This window comes from Carettochelys insculpta, chromosome 31 (genome assembly GCF_033958435.1).
Source record: "Carettochelys insculpta isolate YL-2023 chromosome 31, ASM3395843v1, whole genome shotgun sequence".
NCBI classification, from domain to species: Eukaryota; Metazoa; Chordata; order Testudines; family Carettochelyidae; genus Carettochelys; species Carettochelys insculpta.
In genome coordinates this window covers 5,662,401-5,678,418 of record NC_134167.1, presented here as the reverse complement: position 1 = coordinate 5,678,418, position 16,018 = coordinate 5,662,401, and the positions used below count along the sequence as shown (strand labels likewise).

Sequence of the window (16,018 nt, the reverse complement as noted above, 5' to 3'; positions counted from 1 at the left end):
GCCTGGGGTTGCCAGGCAGGCCTGGGCACGGGGTTCGGGGTTAGGATCAGCGAAAGGAGAGGGGGGGGGTTCGGGGGGGTGCAGTTGGGGGTTGGTGTAAGGAAAGGGGGTTCAGTATAGGGAGAGGATTTTGAGAGCAGGGTGTGAGGAGGTCTGTCAGCGAGGGAGAGGGTTTGCGTGTGTGTTGGGGGTTGTGCTCACAGTTTAGGGTCAGTGTTGGGAGGGTAGAGTGGTGCCCCTGCCCTCAGCACCATGGAGATCAGCTGTCTGCTGAAATCCTTGAAGTTGGAAAGCCAAGGAGACAGGGCAGACCCTGAATGCCCAGCTGTCACTGCCCTCCCAGCAGAGCAGGTTCTCTCCCAAATCCTGTTACTTTTCTCGGCAGAAGGAGTCAGTGGTATTTCCAAAGCAGGGATGGTCAGAGACCTGTGTGCACTTTTTGAGGCAGCAAACTACCAATGGTTGTTTGGGGGCTCTCAGCCCACTGTAACCCCCAAGTCTCTGGGGGACTTGGTGACTGCACTGAACCATTATGCAGCACTGCCAGAGCATGAGTTGGACACCAAGGGCCCACCCAGTGATGATGGCTTTTATGCCACAGTGGCAGACAGAGCAGCAGAGGTTGGGTTGGTGTTTCTTAGCCTCCTTGCTAAAGCAGAAGCTGCCAAGAGCTCCAAGACGCTGGATGCCAGGGTAGTGAGGAAGATCCTGCCATGCTGCCTGGGGCAGATCTACATCTTTGCTGCAACACATCAAGCAGAGAAACCATGGACCACCTTGAGATCTCAGTCAGTAGCACAAAACCTGCTGACCTTGCTCATTCAGGTTGCAGGCTGTGGGTCAGTGGCTGAATTCCTCCGGGGACAAACTGAAGGTGACGAAGGAAGTTTTGCTGCTGTGATGGGACTCCTGAAGCCAAAGCTGACTAAGTGAGTAAGATCACTTGTGTGGGAGGGTTTGCTTGGTTGGCAGTATTGAAGGTCTGGAGTGACTAGTGAACATTGCAGGGAGGTGCTCTGCTAGATCATGGTCAAATTCTAAATCTGCAGAAAACAAGAAGTCCTGTGGCACCTTGTAGACTAACATATATATGGGAGCATAAGCATTCATCGTCAAAGACCCACTGCATCAGATGCATCTGACAAAGTGGGTCTTTGCTCACGAAAGCTTATGCTGGAATATCTGTTAGTCTGCATCCACAAAAACGAGAAGTCCTGTGGCACCTTATAAACTAACACGGCTATCCCTCTGATACTTGCATCTGTGGAAGTACTTGTGATTTCATGGAATAAGTAGTTCAATGAACAAGCTTTATTGAGATAATAGGGCAGGTAGCTGGGATCAATGTGAGTGCCTGAGTTGGTGAGAAACAATCAGCTAAGCATTGACTTCCTCCCCAGGAAGTGGTATGCTGGTCTGCCCTGGTAGCTGAGGCTGCTGACAGCCTCTCTGGCCTAATTATTGTTCAGCAGGTTTTACAGAAATAAACAATGTGCCTGGTCTTGTGCTTGTTTTTGAAGTTGTTGGGAAGTCTGCAGAAAATCAGACCCAAGGGGTTTCAATGATGTACCCCCCGAAACCAGTGGCTATGAAAACAACAGGCCCTGGGTAGCGAACAAAAAATAAAACAAAATAAAAAATTAAAAAAGCTAACTGTAATATGGTAATAAAGTTAAATGCAGAAAAAGGTTATTATATTAACTGTATGTTTCTCTAGTCTCAGCAAAAGCCACTGTTGCAATTACGTCTCTGATATTTACATAGGATTACTAAACCAGTTAACATTTCTTAAACATGTAAATAACTTTAAAAATAATTTGTGGCTACTTATGAATGTTAGTGCTCACAGTTTTATTTACTTGGAATCTTATTTTTTCTGTTAGTTGCCTTGTCATCATCATTTTGCTGGTTAAGGTGTCAGGGATTCTTTACAGAGCAAGAAACAATTTGATTTAAAGAGAGGAAAGGTTTGGATATTAAGAAGGACCAGAAGTCTTGCGTAATCGTGGATCAGTCCTGGTCTGTGACTTGAATTCTATGTGGTAAGATGTTGCAATGAACCCACTATGGTATAAGTTTGCTTTCTGCATTTTTCCAGAGAAACTTGGAAGCGCAACCCAGCCACAAAGTATGTCTTCTCATGGACACTGCATCATGTCACCCGACCATGGCTTAGCCTTCACCTGGAGACTGTCCTCCCCCCATCACTGCTCCTCTCGGATGACTACCAGGAGGAGAATAAAATCTTGGGCGTGGGCTGCTTGCATCATATCATTCTGAATGTGGTATGGAAAGATCATTGCTATGAGGAAGAGGGATCTTGTTGCCACAGGAGAACATAAGGAGGAGCTGTGGTCTAATGGTTAGAGCAGATGTGTCATGATTTCTGGCTCTTAACTCTTAGGATGATATGGCACATGGCTGCTCAGCCTCATTTTTTGAGTTTTCAAACTGCAGTAATTGTGACAGCTGGAAAATATCCATGTCCATCTGTGTGTGCATCTCATAAAAAAGGTGGATGCAAATAGGGGCTATTTATAAGATGCTGGGCAAATCTTAAAATATTTCCACATATGCTCCCAATTACCTTAAAGTTAGTTTTGTGGGGGTTTTCAGGCAGGGCTGCTTTGTACTTTTTTGTAGTTTAAGCAGGAGCAGGAACTTGTTATTAGTAGAACACTGCTTTTCTCTAGGGCTGGGTCTACACAATTTGAAAAGCCGCAATTTCGAATCGCCGCAGCTGCCATTATGCTAATGAGGCACTGCATATTCATTGCAGCACCTCATTAGCATCTTTCGAACCCGCTCATTAACATGCCCCTTTCGAAAGGAAGGGGCACGTGTAGACCCAGCTTAGAACTTTCACTTAATATCTCAAAGCACTTTATAGACACAAATTTACCATCTCCCTCTTGCAAGGTTAATGAGCATTCACGCATCTATAAAAGATGGTGAAAAACACTAAGCCGCGTCTAAGTATATCAATTTCACCTCTGCTATTCCTGTTGCTGAATATGTCTTAGATCAACAGGAGGGGAGGGTGTACTGTAGACTAGAGTTTGTTATTCGAAAGAATATGTTAATAGCCCTGGTTTGTAAAGCACAGATTTGTTGTTGCACTCTCCCTGTGTCCTAAAGCTCAATGGACCTAGTATCTTGTTCTTTCTAACAGAGCTGAGGTGATCAGCTTTATATGAAACTACTGAATATTCCATCACATTGAATTCACAAAACTATTTCTATGTTGTTGCAGCCAGCTGCTGATTTGAACCAGTTCAACAGGTCACAGGTTGTTTACCATGCACTATATCACCACCTCTATGCACGGGAGACACAGCTCATGCAGGTAAGCTGTGGGGGATTTTAATTAATATAATAGATAGCTGAGATGATTGGCAATGGGGTATAATCAATATTTTCTAGGTCACCCTTTCTAATCTAGGCCTAGGTTATTACTGTTGGACAACTGGGTAGTGGTCCCCATATGAAATGAATTTGGATCTCAGTTACGTCTAAATGGACATAGAAAAGGACCCCAACTTCTGGCAATATGAGTAGAGAGGCCAAAGAGATAAAGGGTTATGAAAAAATAACATACATTCAGGTGCTGTAAGACAGTGGTTCTCAACCTGGGGTACACAGCTTTTCCAGGAGGTACATTGACTCACCAAGGTATTTGCTGAGTTTTACAAGCTCCATAAAAAACACTAGTGATCTCAGTACAAAGACAGATTTCATACAGTGACCTGTTCATGTTGGTCTTTATACTGATCTGTAAGAGCAGCAATTGTATTTCATTTATTTTATACTTATATAGAAGAAATGATTAAGTAAGCAGTATGTTTCAGTCATAGTGTGCTCTGACACTTGTATTTTTATGTCTGATGTTGTAACCAAGTAGTTTTTTTAAGTAAAATGCAACTTAGGGGCACTGTTCCCTGTAAGCTGAACACTTGGGTGGCTGCCTGGCAGAGATTCATGTGCTGCTCAGTTGATTACTACAGCACACACATGGAGCAAAATTTATTCTGATCAGAGATGGAAAAAATTGGAGGGAACACTGCTCAGGGGTACCCAAGACAAATCTGTACTCCTTCGTGGAGTCTGTAGTCTTGAAACGTTGAGAGCCACTTCCCTGAGAGTACCGAAGACACTGAATAGCAACTTTCTCCTGGGTTCTCCTTGCATCAGGTGGTACTGCTATGCTTGCTGGACCTGCTGCCAGTTCTGGAGCGATCCCCACAAGGATTATCCCAGAAACCCAAAGCAGCTGCTCCCTGTCATGAGGTCCTGCAGCTTGTCCTGATACACATGGAAGCGGAGTACCGGCTCCCACTCCGGAGAGTGTATGCCAAGAACCTGCCTGCCTTTGTGAAGAGGTGAGAACTGCCTATTAACCATTCAGCCATTACTTATGGGGCATAGTTATTTCCGTCCGTGACTTTTCTTATCTTGGCAGACTTGGCATTCTGATAGCGCAGCACCTGAAGAGGCTGGAGCAGGTGATTGTGGGATATCTGGAGGTCTGTGATGGCCCAGAGGAAGCAGCCAGATTGGGGATATTAGAGACCCTGAAGTGCACCATACAGCATGCCTGGCCAAGGTACGTTTAGGAGACATAGCTATAATAAACACGATCTAAATGGCTCTGACCTTTACTGAGCTACACTTGCCTGGGGATTTGAGGAAAACATCTTGCATGTAGTGGGAAATGGCTCTCTAGTTATGTGAGTTCTGTGTGAATAGGACTCACTCACACCCCTGAAATCCCCATGTTACCTGAGAAACTGACCTCACTTGGCAACTGTGCTACCTTGCATGAACTAAGCTTGTTTTTTCCAGCTTGTAGCCCTTAGAATGAATTAAGTAGTTCTTTCCATTAACTTCAGTTCTGTAGCTGCAGTATTTTACTACAGTTTCTTCTGCCTTTAGGGACAAGACTCCCCCTGGTGGTTACATTAAAGAATGTGGTAGTCATCCTTCCTAAATGTTCAAATCACAAAGGTGCTTCATGCTGGCAGGTCACTATGCAGTGAGCTAGAATGCGAATTAACAGCGTCTCTCCCCCAGCTTGTTGCATAGTAACATCCCCCATGGACACTGCTACAGTAGTCAAAGTCCAAGGATGCCAATTGGCATACTACACTTTAGTAAATCAAGCTGTACTCCAGGACTTGCACTGCACTGTAGCAATGTCCATAAATATTACTTGCAGCCAACTAGCATGCTGTAGCTTCAGACCCTGGCTTACTGGTGACTAAATGAAGCAATTAATGGAAGGGGGAAAACACTGCATAAGCTCTGTGCTGTAGGACAGGATTTCCTAGCCTCTGGTGTTTAAGGCAAATATTAAACTACTCTTACTGCTTTAAAAAAAGCCACAATTAAATGAGACAGGCACTCTTTAATAAGTGGCTCCGGCTGCCTGCAGAAGCTAGGGTAGTTTCCCTTGGTTGCCACAGTCTTATAGACAGACTCAGAAACAGGTTATTCCAAGTGTCTGTTTTCCATCACAGAATGGCATGCAGGCTCACTGTGCTCCTCAAGGCCCTACTAAGGATGATTTGGGATGTATCTACTAACGGAGGCCTGACACCTGAGCCAGCAAAAACAGCTCTGCTCCAGGGGGCCACAGAGTGCCTCATCCTTCTGGATCACTGTTCTCAGGGACAAGTGAAGGTGAGCCAGAGACTCTAGCCAAATCCCACTGTGCAAATCTGTTTTTTAAGGGGAAAGCAAAGAGTATTGGTGATTTTGCTAGGACAGAATAGCATGTGGAAGGGCTTTTTTCTAGCTTTTCCTTGGCAAAGTCCTGGAGTCCACAGCAGCACCGGTAGTTAAGGAAGACTGCTTCAGTGTGGTACACTTACGGAATGCTAAGGCTCCCTAGACTAGCCTGTAACCATAGAAGCATATAGGCAGACACGGTCAGTTGTCCTCTTCTCTCGGTGATGCAGCTGGGGTTAAGGAGGTCAGGCAGATACATACATAGAGAGACTGTGCGACCCACTGAAGGACAGGGTAACTACCACCTCAGTGCTCACAGTATTCTTCTCCCATTGCTACAACAGTGAAGATGAGAGCAGTAATACAGGAGGACAGTTAGAGGGTGACATAGCAGTGGGAGTCAGGTATTGTGCTTTTCCACTTTCAGATCGTGCTCAGAGCAATCTACCCAAGCTGTGACAACAGCAGCTTTCAGGCCTGCATCAGGCAAGTGCAAGAGAACAGCTGAGACACCGCTATGAACAGCCAGAACCTGCTTTTTTCTTACATTAAAATACTTGGGGTTTTGCCCCTGTCAAAATGACTGCTTGCTAAAGTCTGTCAGGTACTTCTCCAGCTACACAGTCCCATTGTCCACCATACAGCTCAAGTTTACACCCTCCTTGGAAGAAGTCAAGTTGCTTTTGATTTGGATGCAGGTTCTGTTTCCTCCTCATACTCTATTTCAACGTAGGCTCGTTTTGCCCTGGCTGCTCCTTTCACAGGAGTTTTGCCCTTGGATTTGGAGTGACAGGCTCTCTCTGCCATCTCATGCTCCTCTTCTTCGCTGGAGGATTTGCCATTTTGTTCATCCTCGCTGCTTGTTCCCAGCTTATCCATGTCCTGGACCAGAGGCAAGACAGGATGGTTAATACAGACACTTACATGAAATCACAGTACAGTAAACTTTTTCATATCTGGCAGCCCTGGGACCAGGAGGTTGCCAGATATATCCAGCATATTGAAATGCAGGAGGTGCCAATATGCTCTGGGCAGCTCATGCATGGCTGCACTGCATAGGGAGCTGTTCTGGGTGGAAAACCAGAGGAGCCACCAGCTGTATGCACACAGGAGGGAAGGCCTGTTAATTGAGAAGTCCAGATGTTTGAATACCAGCTAAAACAGAGTTTACTGTACTTTAACTAAGCTTCCACTCCACTGCAAATGTATCACTACCAGAAGGTAGGTCCTGGTTCCCTGTTATCTATTCCATGCTCCCTTGGAAGGAAATGAAATGGATATACTACTGTCTGATATTACAACATGTGAATCCAGTTGCTCTGGTGCTAATCCCATGAACACAGCCGGAGGAAGTCTGGAATTAAAAGGAGCTAAACTGGGCAGTTACAGGAGAATTGAAAATGTCAGAATGAGGAGGTTTGCATTCCACTAATGTAACCTCTGTTCATGCTCTAAGTTTAATTATAACCTAGCAATGGGCAACCCAGGCTAATGAGTAGGCTGCAAGGTTGTCATAACCAAGACAATTTCCCCAGGACATGGTAGATTTGTTAACTGCACTTGCATACCTAGAATTTGCAGATTATGCCAGCTGAACCATAGAAGCTCTGTGATTGGATGCAGAGGGAGCCCAATGCTCTCACAGTCATTGTGTGCAGTCAGCACATGTCACTTCATGTTGCTTTTGCAACACTGACAGGAAAGAAAACCCACATGGACAGAAACCAGTGGAATCTGACAACCGTACACATGGACAAAGTAAAATGTCTCACAGGCCACATACAGAACCCTGGTGAGCTGCTTGTGGCCTGTGGACTCGAACTCTTCACCAAGGTTAGTGGAATTGTCAAGCAAGATCAGGGCCAGAAGGCTTAGCCTCTGTGTCACTGCACACACATTGTGCCACTTCCCATTTGATGCACAGCTGGATCAGACTACCTGGGTGTTTCACATACCTCAAAGTCACTGAGGTCGCTCTCATCTACCTCTACAAACTCCCTCTTGTCACCGTCCTGCAAGAGAACAGGTCAAAAATTGAGCATGTAGACTGAATCCACAGCAAAAGGACTTCAGAGTGGGGGAATATCACTCTGGAAGGGGTGTGCAACCCACTCAGGCACTAAAAGTGAAGGTCCTTTAACATGGCAGGATTTACAGGAGAGTCTGTAGTGCTGTTCTGCTCCCCCCATCATTCGCTACACAGAAGCTTCAAAACTATATATGATGAGCTAACTGCAGGATGCTCTCCCTGCCACACAGCATTCATGAAGAACAAATTCCAGAAGTTAGTGATGCATTTGCCTAGTGTCTCTGGGAAGCAGAGAACACTACTCACTGCAACAGCTGCATACAGCATGCTGCTTTTTGCAAACTAGGGAGATAACTCTACATCTGGCTTTTCTGGACTAAACCCCCCCCCCCCCCCCCTTAATTGGCCCTGACTCTCAGGTAAGGGATTTTAACACTTGTAGCAGTGTTTACACTTGTTACAAACAAAGAGCTTTGGAATAGAAGGAAATGACTAGGGAGAAGGCTACAAGCCCAATTACCATGGTACTTGGCTAACAGTAGGAGTTACAGAAGAGGAAGTGTCAGAAGAAAATAGATTGAGTGAATATTAATAAGGGGTTGTCTCCTATATGTCTCTCTTCTGCAGAATCTCATTGGCCGTGTCTACACTAGCCAAAAACTTCGAAATGGCCATGCAAATGGCCATTTCGAAGTTTACTAATGAAGCGCTAAAATACATATTCAGCGCCTCATTAGCATGCGGGCGGCCGCGGCACTTCAAAATTGACGCGGCTCATCCAGACGGGGCTCCTTTTCGAAAGGACCCCGCCTACTTCGAAGTCCCCTTTTTCCTATCTGCTCATAGTTTTTGGCCAGTATAGATGTAGCCATTATGACCCCATGTTCATCTACCTATACACACACAACTGCTGTAGTTCTGAATTTATAGCAGTCCAGCACTACAGCAGTCATGGTTCAACGGCCGCATTCTGATGGAAGAATTAATTTTAAAACCCTTACCTCATCTTCCTCCTCTTCCTTGTCCTCTGTGTCTGACTCTGCTTCACTCTCTGCTTCCTGCTGTTCCAGAGCCTTGTCAAAGGCATGAATGGGGAAGTTGTAGATATCTCCGTACTGAAAGGAAAACAAGCTCTTGCTTTACCTCATACTAGGAAGACAGAACAGCTAATAAATGGACTCTTGGGTCTAGCCCACACCAGGCTGGGGTCTCAGAACTCAGGTAATACTGAACCTGATTAGATCAACTGGCTCCAGAATCCATTTACGCCACATTTAGTACTGGCCCTTAAGGAATCTGTCCCAGTTAGCAGTGTGTACCAGGAAAGGAGGGACAGAAATTATTTTTTTGTCTGCAGTGGTCACCTAATGCCCTGAAATATGAGTCAGCTCCCCTAACGCCCCACCCCCAGCCAATCTTAAGGTATACACATCTGTTGATCAGCAAGTCATTGAAAGGGCTTCAGTGACGTGCTGTGGCCAGACCTTATCCTGTACTCACTTCTGAAGCAATCTGGGTTAAAAAGGTGAAGAAGAACAGGTGCCTAGTCCCTATGAAATCTAGTGCCTGATACAGAACACCACAATCTCTTTCTGGTTCACCAGGTGGGGTACAGAGCCCAGGTAGGGTTTGCTGGATTTGTTAAATGAGGTTACTGAGCTCTATTGCTCCTTAGGCATATGTAGAGAGCAGATTGTTAGGGCTGGTGAAAAAGACAATGTTCCAATATTTTAAGATGATAAAAAGGGACAAATTTCAGTTATTTCCTCTGCCCCACCCTAGAAATCTTTTTCCATCAGCCCTCACTAAAGGCTGCACTGCTGCCCTGGCCAGGATACAGCTACACAGCTGTAGATGGCCTAGTGGTCTTACCAGATGGAGATGCTGAGGAGGCAAAGGGGTTGACTTTAACTGGCAGGTGACTCTACTCAGGTTATTGCTAGTTTACAGCACTGATTTATTGCACATTTTATGCCAGCCATGATACAGCACTTCAGGACTAACTCAGAGCCAACTACAGCTGTGAACAAGTACAGAACCAGTGAGCAGTAATCTTGTCCTGCTAATCTTAGAGAGCTCATCTTCCCAACATCATTCCCCCAATCAGAGGAGTGGCTGTGTAAGAACAGGCCACCCTTAATCTCCCCCATCTCAACTGAGCAAATGATCACATGGAAGTTCAAACTCCTCTGAACAAGTGAGACAGTAGAGCAAAGGGAGAGCTGGCTGGATTCTATTCTGCCTCATGTATCGCTCTTAGAATGAGCTGCGTAAACACCCCCCCCCCGGCTGAGGGATACAATTGTCTGTGAGGAGATGGGAAAAGAAGACCCTTACCGTTTCCTGCTTTAGTCTCTCCAGTAACTCCTTCTCAATGGCATTGTCCAGCTGAGCAGCAACCAGGGCTTTTTCCTAGTACCGGGGGAAAGAGGAGTTGACATCAGTTCACTCTCAAGATATTTTAAAAAAAAAAAACAAAAAAAAAACCTAAAAACAGAAGTAGGAGAGTCTGAAGTGCACAAGAGTTACATTACCTCTCTCCTTTTCTCTCGCCTTTCAACCTTTTTGCTCAAAGGAACCAGCTTCCTCCTGTGACAAGAGAGAGAGGCAGTTAGTGAAGATTTCAGTGCACTGGCGACAGATGCACGTGGAGTGAGTGAATGTTTACTCAAGTCCCTCCCAAATCTCTGATACAAAATACTCTCTGCTCTCCATGTGGCACAAACTATTTTCTCAAAGGACACCTACGCTAAGCTAAGTTTTAATCATTTTGAAGTGTGGCTACATTAGGAGTGTAACTAAGTCAGTTTCAGACTGATTCTGTTAGAGCAGCACAGGACTTTTTTTAAAACTTTAGACCACACCTATCAGAGGCAGACAGGTTGATGGTACTGTGCAGGGGGAAGGGAAAAGGAGGTGCAGCACCATCACTTACTGTCTTTTGAGTGTCAGCTTCCGAATGCGGATCAGGTACTGCGTTATCTTGGTAAAGCGCTGCTTGCACTTGTGCCGGATGAAGCGTGGCCAGTAGATGAGGTTCTCGTCAATCTCCTCCAGAGCTTTCTCATAGTTCTTGCTCAGTCGGACCTGACATAGAGAGGGAAGGTGCAAAGCTTAGAGATGAAAGCAGCTCTGACACATCCTCACAAAGTGGCTTCTAATCCCACTTCTGTCATAGACTCCCTGTGTGACCATGGAAAGTCATTTCATCTTTCTGGCCCCCGTTTCCTCTTCTTCCCACCCTCTTGTCTGTCTTGCTTGTTTCAACTATAAGTTCCTTGGGGCAGGACCAGTTTCTTACTAAAGGTGTCTTCTGATACAGAAAAACTTCAGCCTCCATAGCCCAACCATTCAATCCTGGGTCTCTCCGCTGATGCTACCTGCAAAGGATCCATCTCTGCTCATGGCTTTTGCAATACAGACCCCTGCAAATGGAATTATGTCCCACAAGCTCATTGTACAGATAAGCCAATAAACAGCCACCAGACAGATGAGACCTGATGATCAGAGCAGCTCAGATCAGATCTGAAAAGAAGCTCAGAGGTTCCAATCTGTGTTAAGATTAACAATTCCCAGAGCCGGCCAGACACATTCAGAGAACAACCCCTCAGGCCAATGGTTCTAAAACTTTTATTTGTTTTTTGAGGACCACCTGAAAATTGGTGTGGGTTTTGGCAGACCACTTAATCATCTTTCCATATGTTGTTTGTCACATTAGCTAACCACAGTGAAGGCTTTGGATAAAAATGCTGTATTAATACTTAATAATTATTAAATTTTTTTGTCCTACAAGAGCATAACTCCTATTTTAATATCGCTATGGATCTCTTCCCTGAGCACAGCAGCCACTGAACTATGGCCCCTTCCATGTAGCCTCTATTCCGCCCCCCACAAAAGGCCACCATCTCACCTTACATGTGAGAGTCCTGGCATGCCTGCAAGTCACTAACTAGGTGGACAGCCCTTCATTCTTTCACATGTAGCCACCCAGGTGGGCACCTTACAGGGAACTATCTGCATACTTCCTGAATGGAGCTTACAGACCACAGTTTGAGAAGCTCTGCTTTAGGCAATTATGCCAAAGGAACTTTTTAAAATGTCAGACTCTATCTGTCATTGGTTCAGATGACATATGAAAGCCTTACGGTTTGGTCAGCAATTTATTCATTGTATTCTGTCTTGTTTCTCATACCACCTCCATCTCCATGGTGTCTTCACATCTCCACAAGTATTATTCCAGTTCTACAGCAGAGGCACAAAGACAGTGGCTGTCTGTGGCCAAGCAGGGGTGGGGTGAGGGGGTGTGAACTTTTGTCTCCCAAGACCCAGTCTTGGGCCCTAGCTCAAAGAAAGCCAGTGTAAAATGACAGAGCTAGAAGTCTGTGAATAGCAGGTACTACCTACTGTTGAATTTTCTCTTTGCACAGGATATTTCATTAGGATGTTAAGTGCCATACACTGCTGTGACACAAGGGTTATGAAGGGCCAATATACAAGTAAAATGCCTCATCAGTGCACAGCAAGGGAGGATGTGTGTTCTCCCCTGGATGGCTGGTACTTTTATTTTTATACATATGGGCCTTGTCTACATTATCCCAAAACAGTTTACTAATGAAGGGCTGAAATACACATACAGCACCTCATTAGAAAGCCGGCGGTCATGGCACTTCGAAATTGCCATGCCTTGCCGCCACACGACTCGTCCAGATCGCAGTCCTTTTCTAAAGGACACTACCAACTTCGAAATCCCCTTATTCTATTCTTATAAGAATAGAATAAGGGGATTTCGAAGTTGGTAGTGTCCTTTCGAAAAGGACGACCGCCTGGGTCATTTGCATGGCCATTTCAAAGTTTTGGGATACTGCAGACGTAACCATGTTTAAGAAAAATTAAAATAATGTGGATTAGCTAGAACAATCCAAGCTGGAAGTGCACATATCACATTGGCAGTCCTGAGCTGTCTGTTTCCCCACATCAGAACCTGCTCTTTGTGCCACCCATGCCAAAGGACAGAAACGTCAGGGCTGATTTAGGTGGGTTTTAACAAGAATGCTTTGGATGTGATCACATTTCCCCCATTTAGCTCACCCTCTCCCAGAGTCGACTGGGGAAAGCTGCTCGCTCTACTGTCTTCATGTACAGATAACACTGACCTAAGGGAAAGAGAAACAACATGAACTCACCCAAACCACAAGTAGGCACTCAAGAGATGGGCTTAGCTTGTCCCAGTCATTGTGAACTAACTCAGCACTGCAACACTTGCCCACAGCTCCAAACTGAATGTTGGAAAGGTTCAGACACAAGCCCACATAATGGGGTTACGCTGCAGTGGGTAATATGCTCAAGACTATAGGGCTGAGCTCACCCCCCTGGTCCTGAGCAAGGCACCCGGGCCTGAAATTAACCAGTCAGCTCAAACCATTTCCCATCTACCCTACAGGGCAGATACTTGATGCAGGTGTATGGGCGCTGCCAAACCTTCACCTTTCTCCTCTTTGATGGTGGCATACTGGCTATTTGCCAGGGGGCAGGATGATCGGTTGCACAGCCCTGTCAGGTTGTACTCATTGCGGCAAAAGTTGTATGTCTTTGTTCTGAAAAGAAGAGGCATTAAATGAGCCACTAACAGTAACGCAGAGAATTCCATCTGCAAATCTCACTTGCTGCACAAGTGCTCCCACATTAAGCTTCACATGTGCTGCTGTCAGGCAGAGGATTATTAGCTCCATTTTCTCAGTGGGGTAGCTGAGGCACAGAGTCACTCAGGGTACTTCTCCATGGCAGTAAAATAACCTGCAGCTGGCCCATGTCAACTGATGTGGGCCCCCAAGCCTGTGAAATTTGCTGTGTAGCTGTTTGGGCTCAGGCTAGTGCCCAAGCCTTGGAACCCCACAAGCAGAGTGGGTCCTAGAACCAGGGTCTTTTATTTCAGTGTAGACAAACCCTGAGTCTCCTAACCTTTACATTCCAAATAGTTGGTTCCATCCCACTCCATCCCTTGGAATGTGCAGTATTCCTCAAGCATAAAGTTAAAGCACTAAGGGATACCCTAGTCAATTCAGATAGCACCCAGCCTCACAGCCAAGTAGTAATTCTTCTAGCAGCAACTCAGGTCTCAAACAGGAATCTGCAGAGCAAGATGCAGAGCTGCATCCAGTAATACTCACTTGATTTTGTACGAGCAGAACTGTTTGTTTCCGAGCGTGTCCCACACAACCTGATAAACCAGAGATCAGTTAATACATTTTATGGTGTAGCACTAAAGCAGCCAATCGTCCAGGGCTCTCATAGCACTTTACAAATAGTCATTAACCAAACCACCCAACACACCCATTTTAAAGATGGCAACACTGAGACACAGAGCAGTGAACGGTCTGGGTTAAAATCAGGCAAGTCAGCAGAAGATCCTTGGACAGAATGCAGGGCTTCTGCATGTGGATGTATTTCAGTACATTTCAGGCAAGGAACCCAAGCTTGGAACTTGGTGCGTTACACAGCACATGTACCCATATTTTCTCCTTAGTTTTGTTCGTTTGTTTTTGTTTGGAGGTGCAGCAGTAAGGAGGGATGCACTGTCGTTGACACAACAAGCTATAGGTTTTCATAATGTAAAACAAGCAGCAGCTATAAAAACCCAAACAACATCTTAAAACCCACTAAAGTGGATGCACTGTTCCCTAAACCAACATATGAACTTCCTGTATTCTACCACCCCATCCCCTGTGGGCTTCTCACATTTTCATTAAAGCCAAAGCTCTTTAGGACAGAAACCAGGTCTCCTATACTGTGTGCAAAGCCTTTGGAGGTTCCAAGCACTATGGGTGGAGTGGTATATTGTTGGGTACAGGGCTGATCACACACAGTATTTAAACACACAACAAACTGCGTTGTATGCCATAATAGCACTCAGCTGCTAGCAGGTGAGCATCACAGATGAAGCCATAGTTATTTGGACAAACCTGCTAGCCAAAGCATGGGCACCTCATGCTTTTGTTGAGCTCTTGTCCTGACCATGCTCCTTCGCTCCCAGGACAGGCTTGGGGATGACCTTATGGTGCCAGGCAGGAAATCACGTTTTTAGGCCTCGGAGCACAGGGAAATCCTTATTACTAGGTGTCTTGGGAAATCTGGTTTCACATCACCACACCTTCCTCCCACCGCTAGAAGCAAAGAAGCCGGGGGGAGGGGTAAAGGGGCAACCACATGCTGCCTCATTCCAGGTGTACAGCTGCCACATGGGAAATCTGGGTCTGCTTTACTCTATTGCCGAGCATAGTCAGGGCCCATGGGAGTTGGTGGGTCCCAAGATAACACAGAGGGAACCGGGACCCAGAATCTTTAGGGGGGCCCAGCTTTGGGGTGACAGAGACAACCGACCCCGAGTACGTCTTGGCTTAGTTGCAACAGCGCTTGCACCACACCGCTCCATTCAATGCCTAGGGACCGCCACCTTGATTCTCCGCGCCCCTTCCGATTTCCACGTGGGAAGAAGCAGGAAGGGAACTGCAGCCGGACGCCACCGAATCAACCCGCCGTGGGACGCTGACTGGCTGGGGCGCAGCTGCCTGGAGCGGGCGGACGCAGCCGAACCAACCCCAGCATGCACTCACGTCGTCCGAATGCATCTCGTCTGCACCGCTGGCCGGCTCCGGGCTTCGCGGACCACTCCACGCGTGGGGCCGGTGGAGCTTCAGGGAGTCGCCATGACAGTGGGAGGGCAGAGCCGAGGGCCAGGCTCTCGCGAGATCAGAGAGGTAGGGGCGGAGGAGTGAGAAGGGAGGAGGAGCGAAGGGTGGAAGGGGGAATTGGGGAATGAATGGGGTGGGGGAGTGTGATTTTGGAGGGGGTGATGGCAGGCTTGAAGGGGGAGGAAAGGGATGTAAAGGAAGCGCATGGAGAGGCAGGGGAGTGATGCAGAAAAGGGGGCATTGAGAGCAGTGGGCTTTGTGGGGACTCCCCCGTATCTACGGCTCCCCAAGCCACCTTCTGTGCAGCGCTGCCTCGGGGCTGGGGGGCAGCAGGGCGAGTAAGCGCTGGGTACGGCAGCCCCGCCCGAGTACAAACGCGTGAGTGTAGCTCGCACCCGCTGCCAGCAGAGGGTAGCAAGAAGCCACTAACAAAGATGCTCTTTTCCAGTGTACCTGCGCTGCTCGGGAGTTCGGGGGTTATTCATTGCGGGGTGTGGGGATGTATTTAGCAGTGCAGGAATCCTAGGTAGCTGATGTTTGAGGGATTCCTCTTTGCTACTGTGCTGAGACGATT

The 16,018-nt window shown here is 46.6% G+C and overlaps 2 protein-coding genes across 3 annotated transcripts; one reads left to right on the top strand and one right to left on the bottom strand.

Moving 5' to 3' along the window:
* The first annotated feature begins 132 nt into the window (after window positions 1-132).
* Window positions 133-6,291, top strand: TTI2 (TELO2 interacting protein 2). 2 transcript variants are annotated; one of them, XM_074981752.1, is made up of 7 exons: window positions 133-929; window positions 2,099-2,285; window positions 3,254-3,346; window positions 4,192-4,379; window positions 4,460-4,603; window positions 5,517-5,679; window positions 6,155-6,291. In XM_074981752.1, the coding sequence occupies exons 1-7, from the start codon at window positions 253-255 to the stop codon at window positions 6,233-6,235; spliced, it is 1,533 nt and encodes a 510-aa protein (XP_074837853.1). In that variant the 5' UTR covers window positions 133-252; the 3' UTR covers window positions 6,236-6,291. The 2 variants fall into 2 exon arrangements, with proteins under 2 accessions (XP_074837853.1, XP_074837854.1); XM_074981753.1 differs by lacking the exon at window positions 5,517-5,679 and having other exon boundaries at window positions 6,155-6,269.
* MAK16 (MAK16 homolog) lies at window positions 6,248-15,477 on the bottom strand. Its single transcript, XM_074981754.1, has 10 exons — window positions 15,367-15,477; window positions 13,924-13,973; window positions 13,241-13,350; window positions 12,845-12,909; window positions 10,692-10,843; window positions 10,291-10,345; window positions 10,094-10,168; window positions 8,758-8,871; window positions 7,683-7,739; window positions 6,248-6,609 (listed from the first exon to the last, which is right to left on the bottom strand). Exons 1-10 carry the CDS (start codon window positions 15,379-15,381, stop codon window positions 6,400-6,402), a joined length of 903 nt encoding a protein of 300 aa, XP_074837855.1. The 5' UTR covers window positions 15,382-15,477; the 3' UTR covers window positions 6,248-6,399.
* Between the last annotated feature and the right edge of the window lie 541 nt (window positions 15,478-16,018).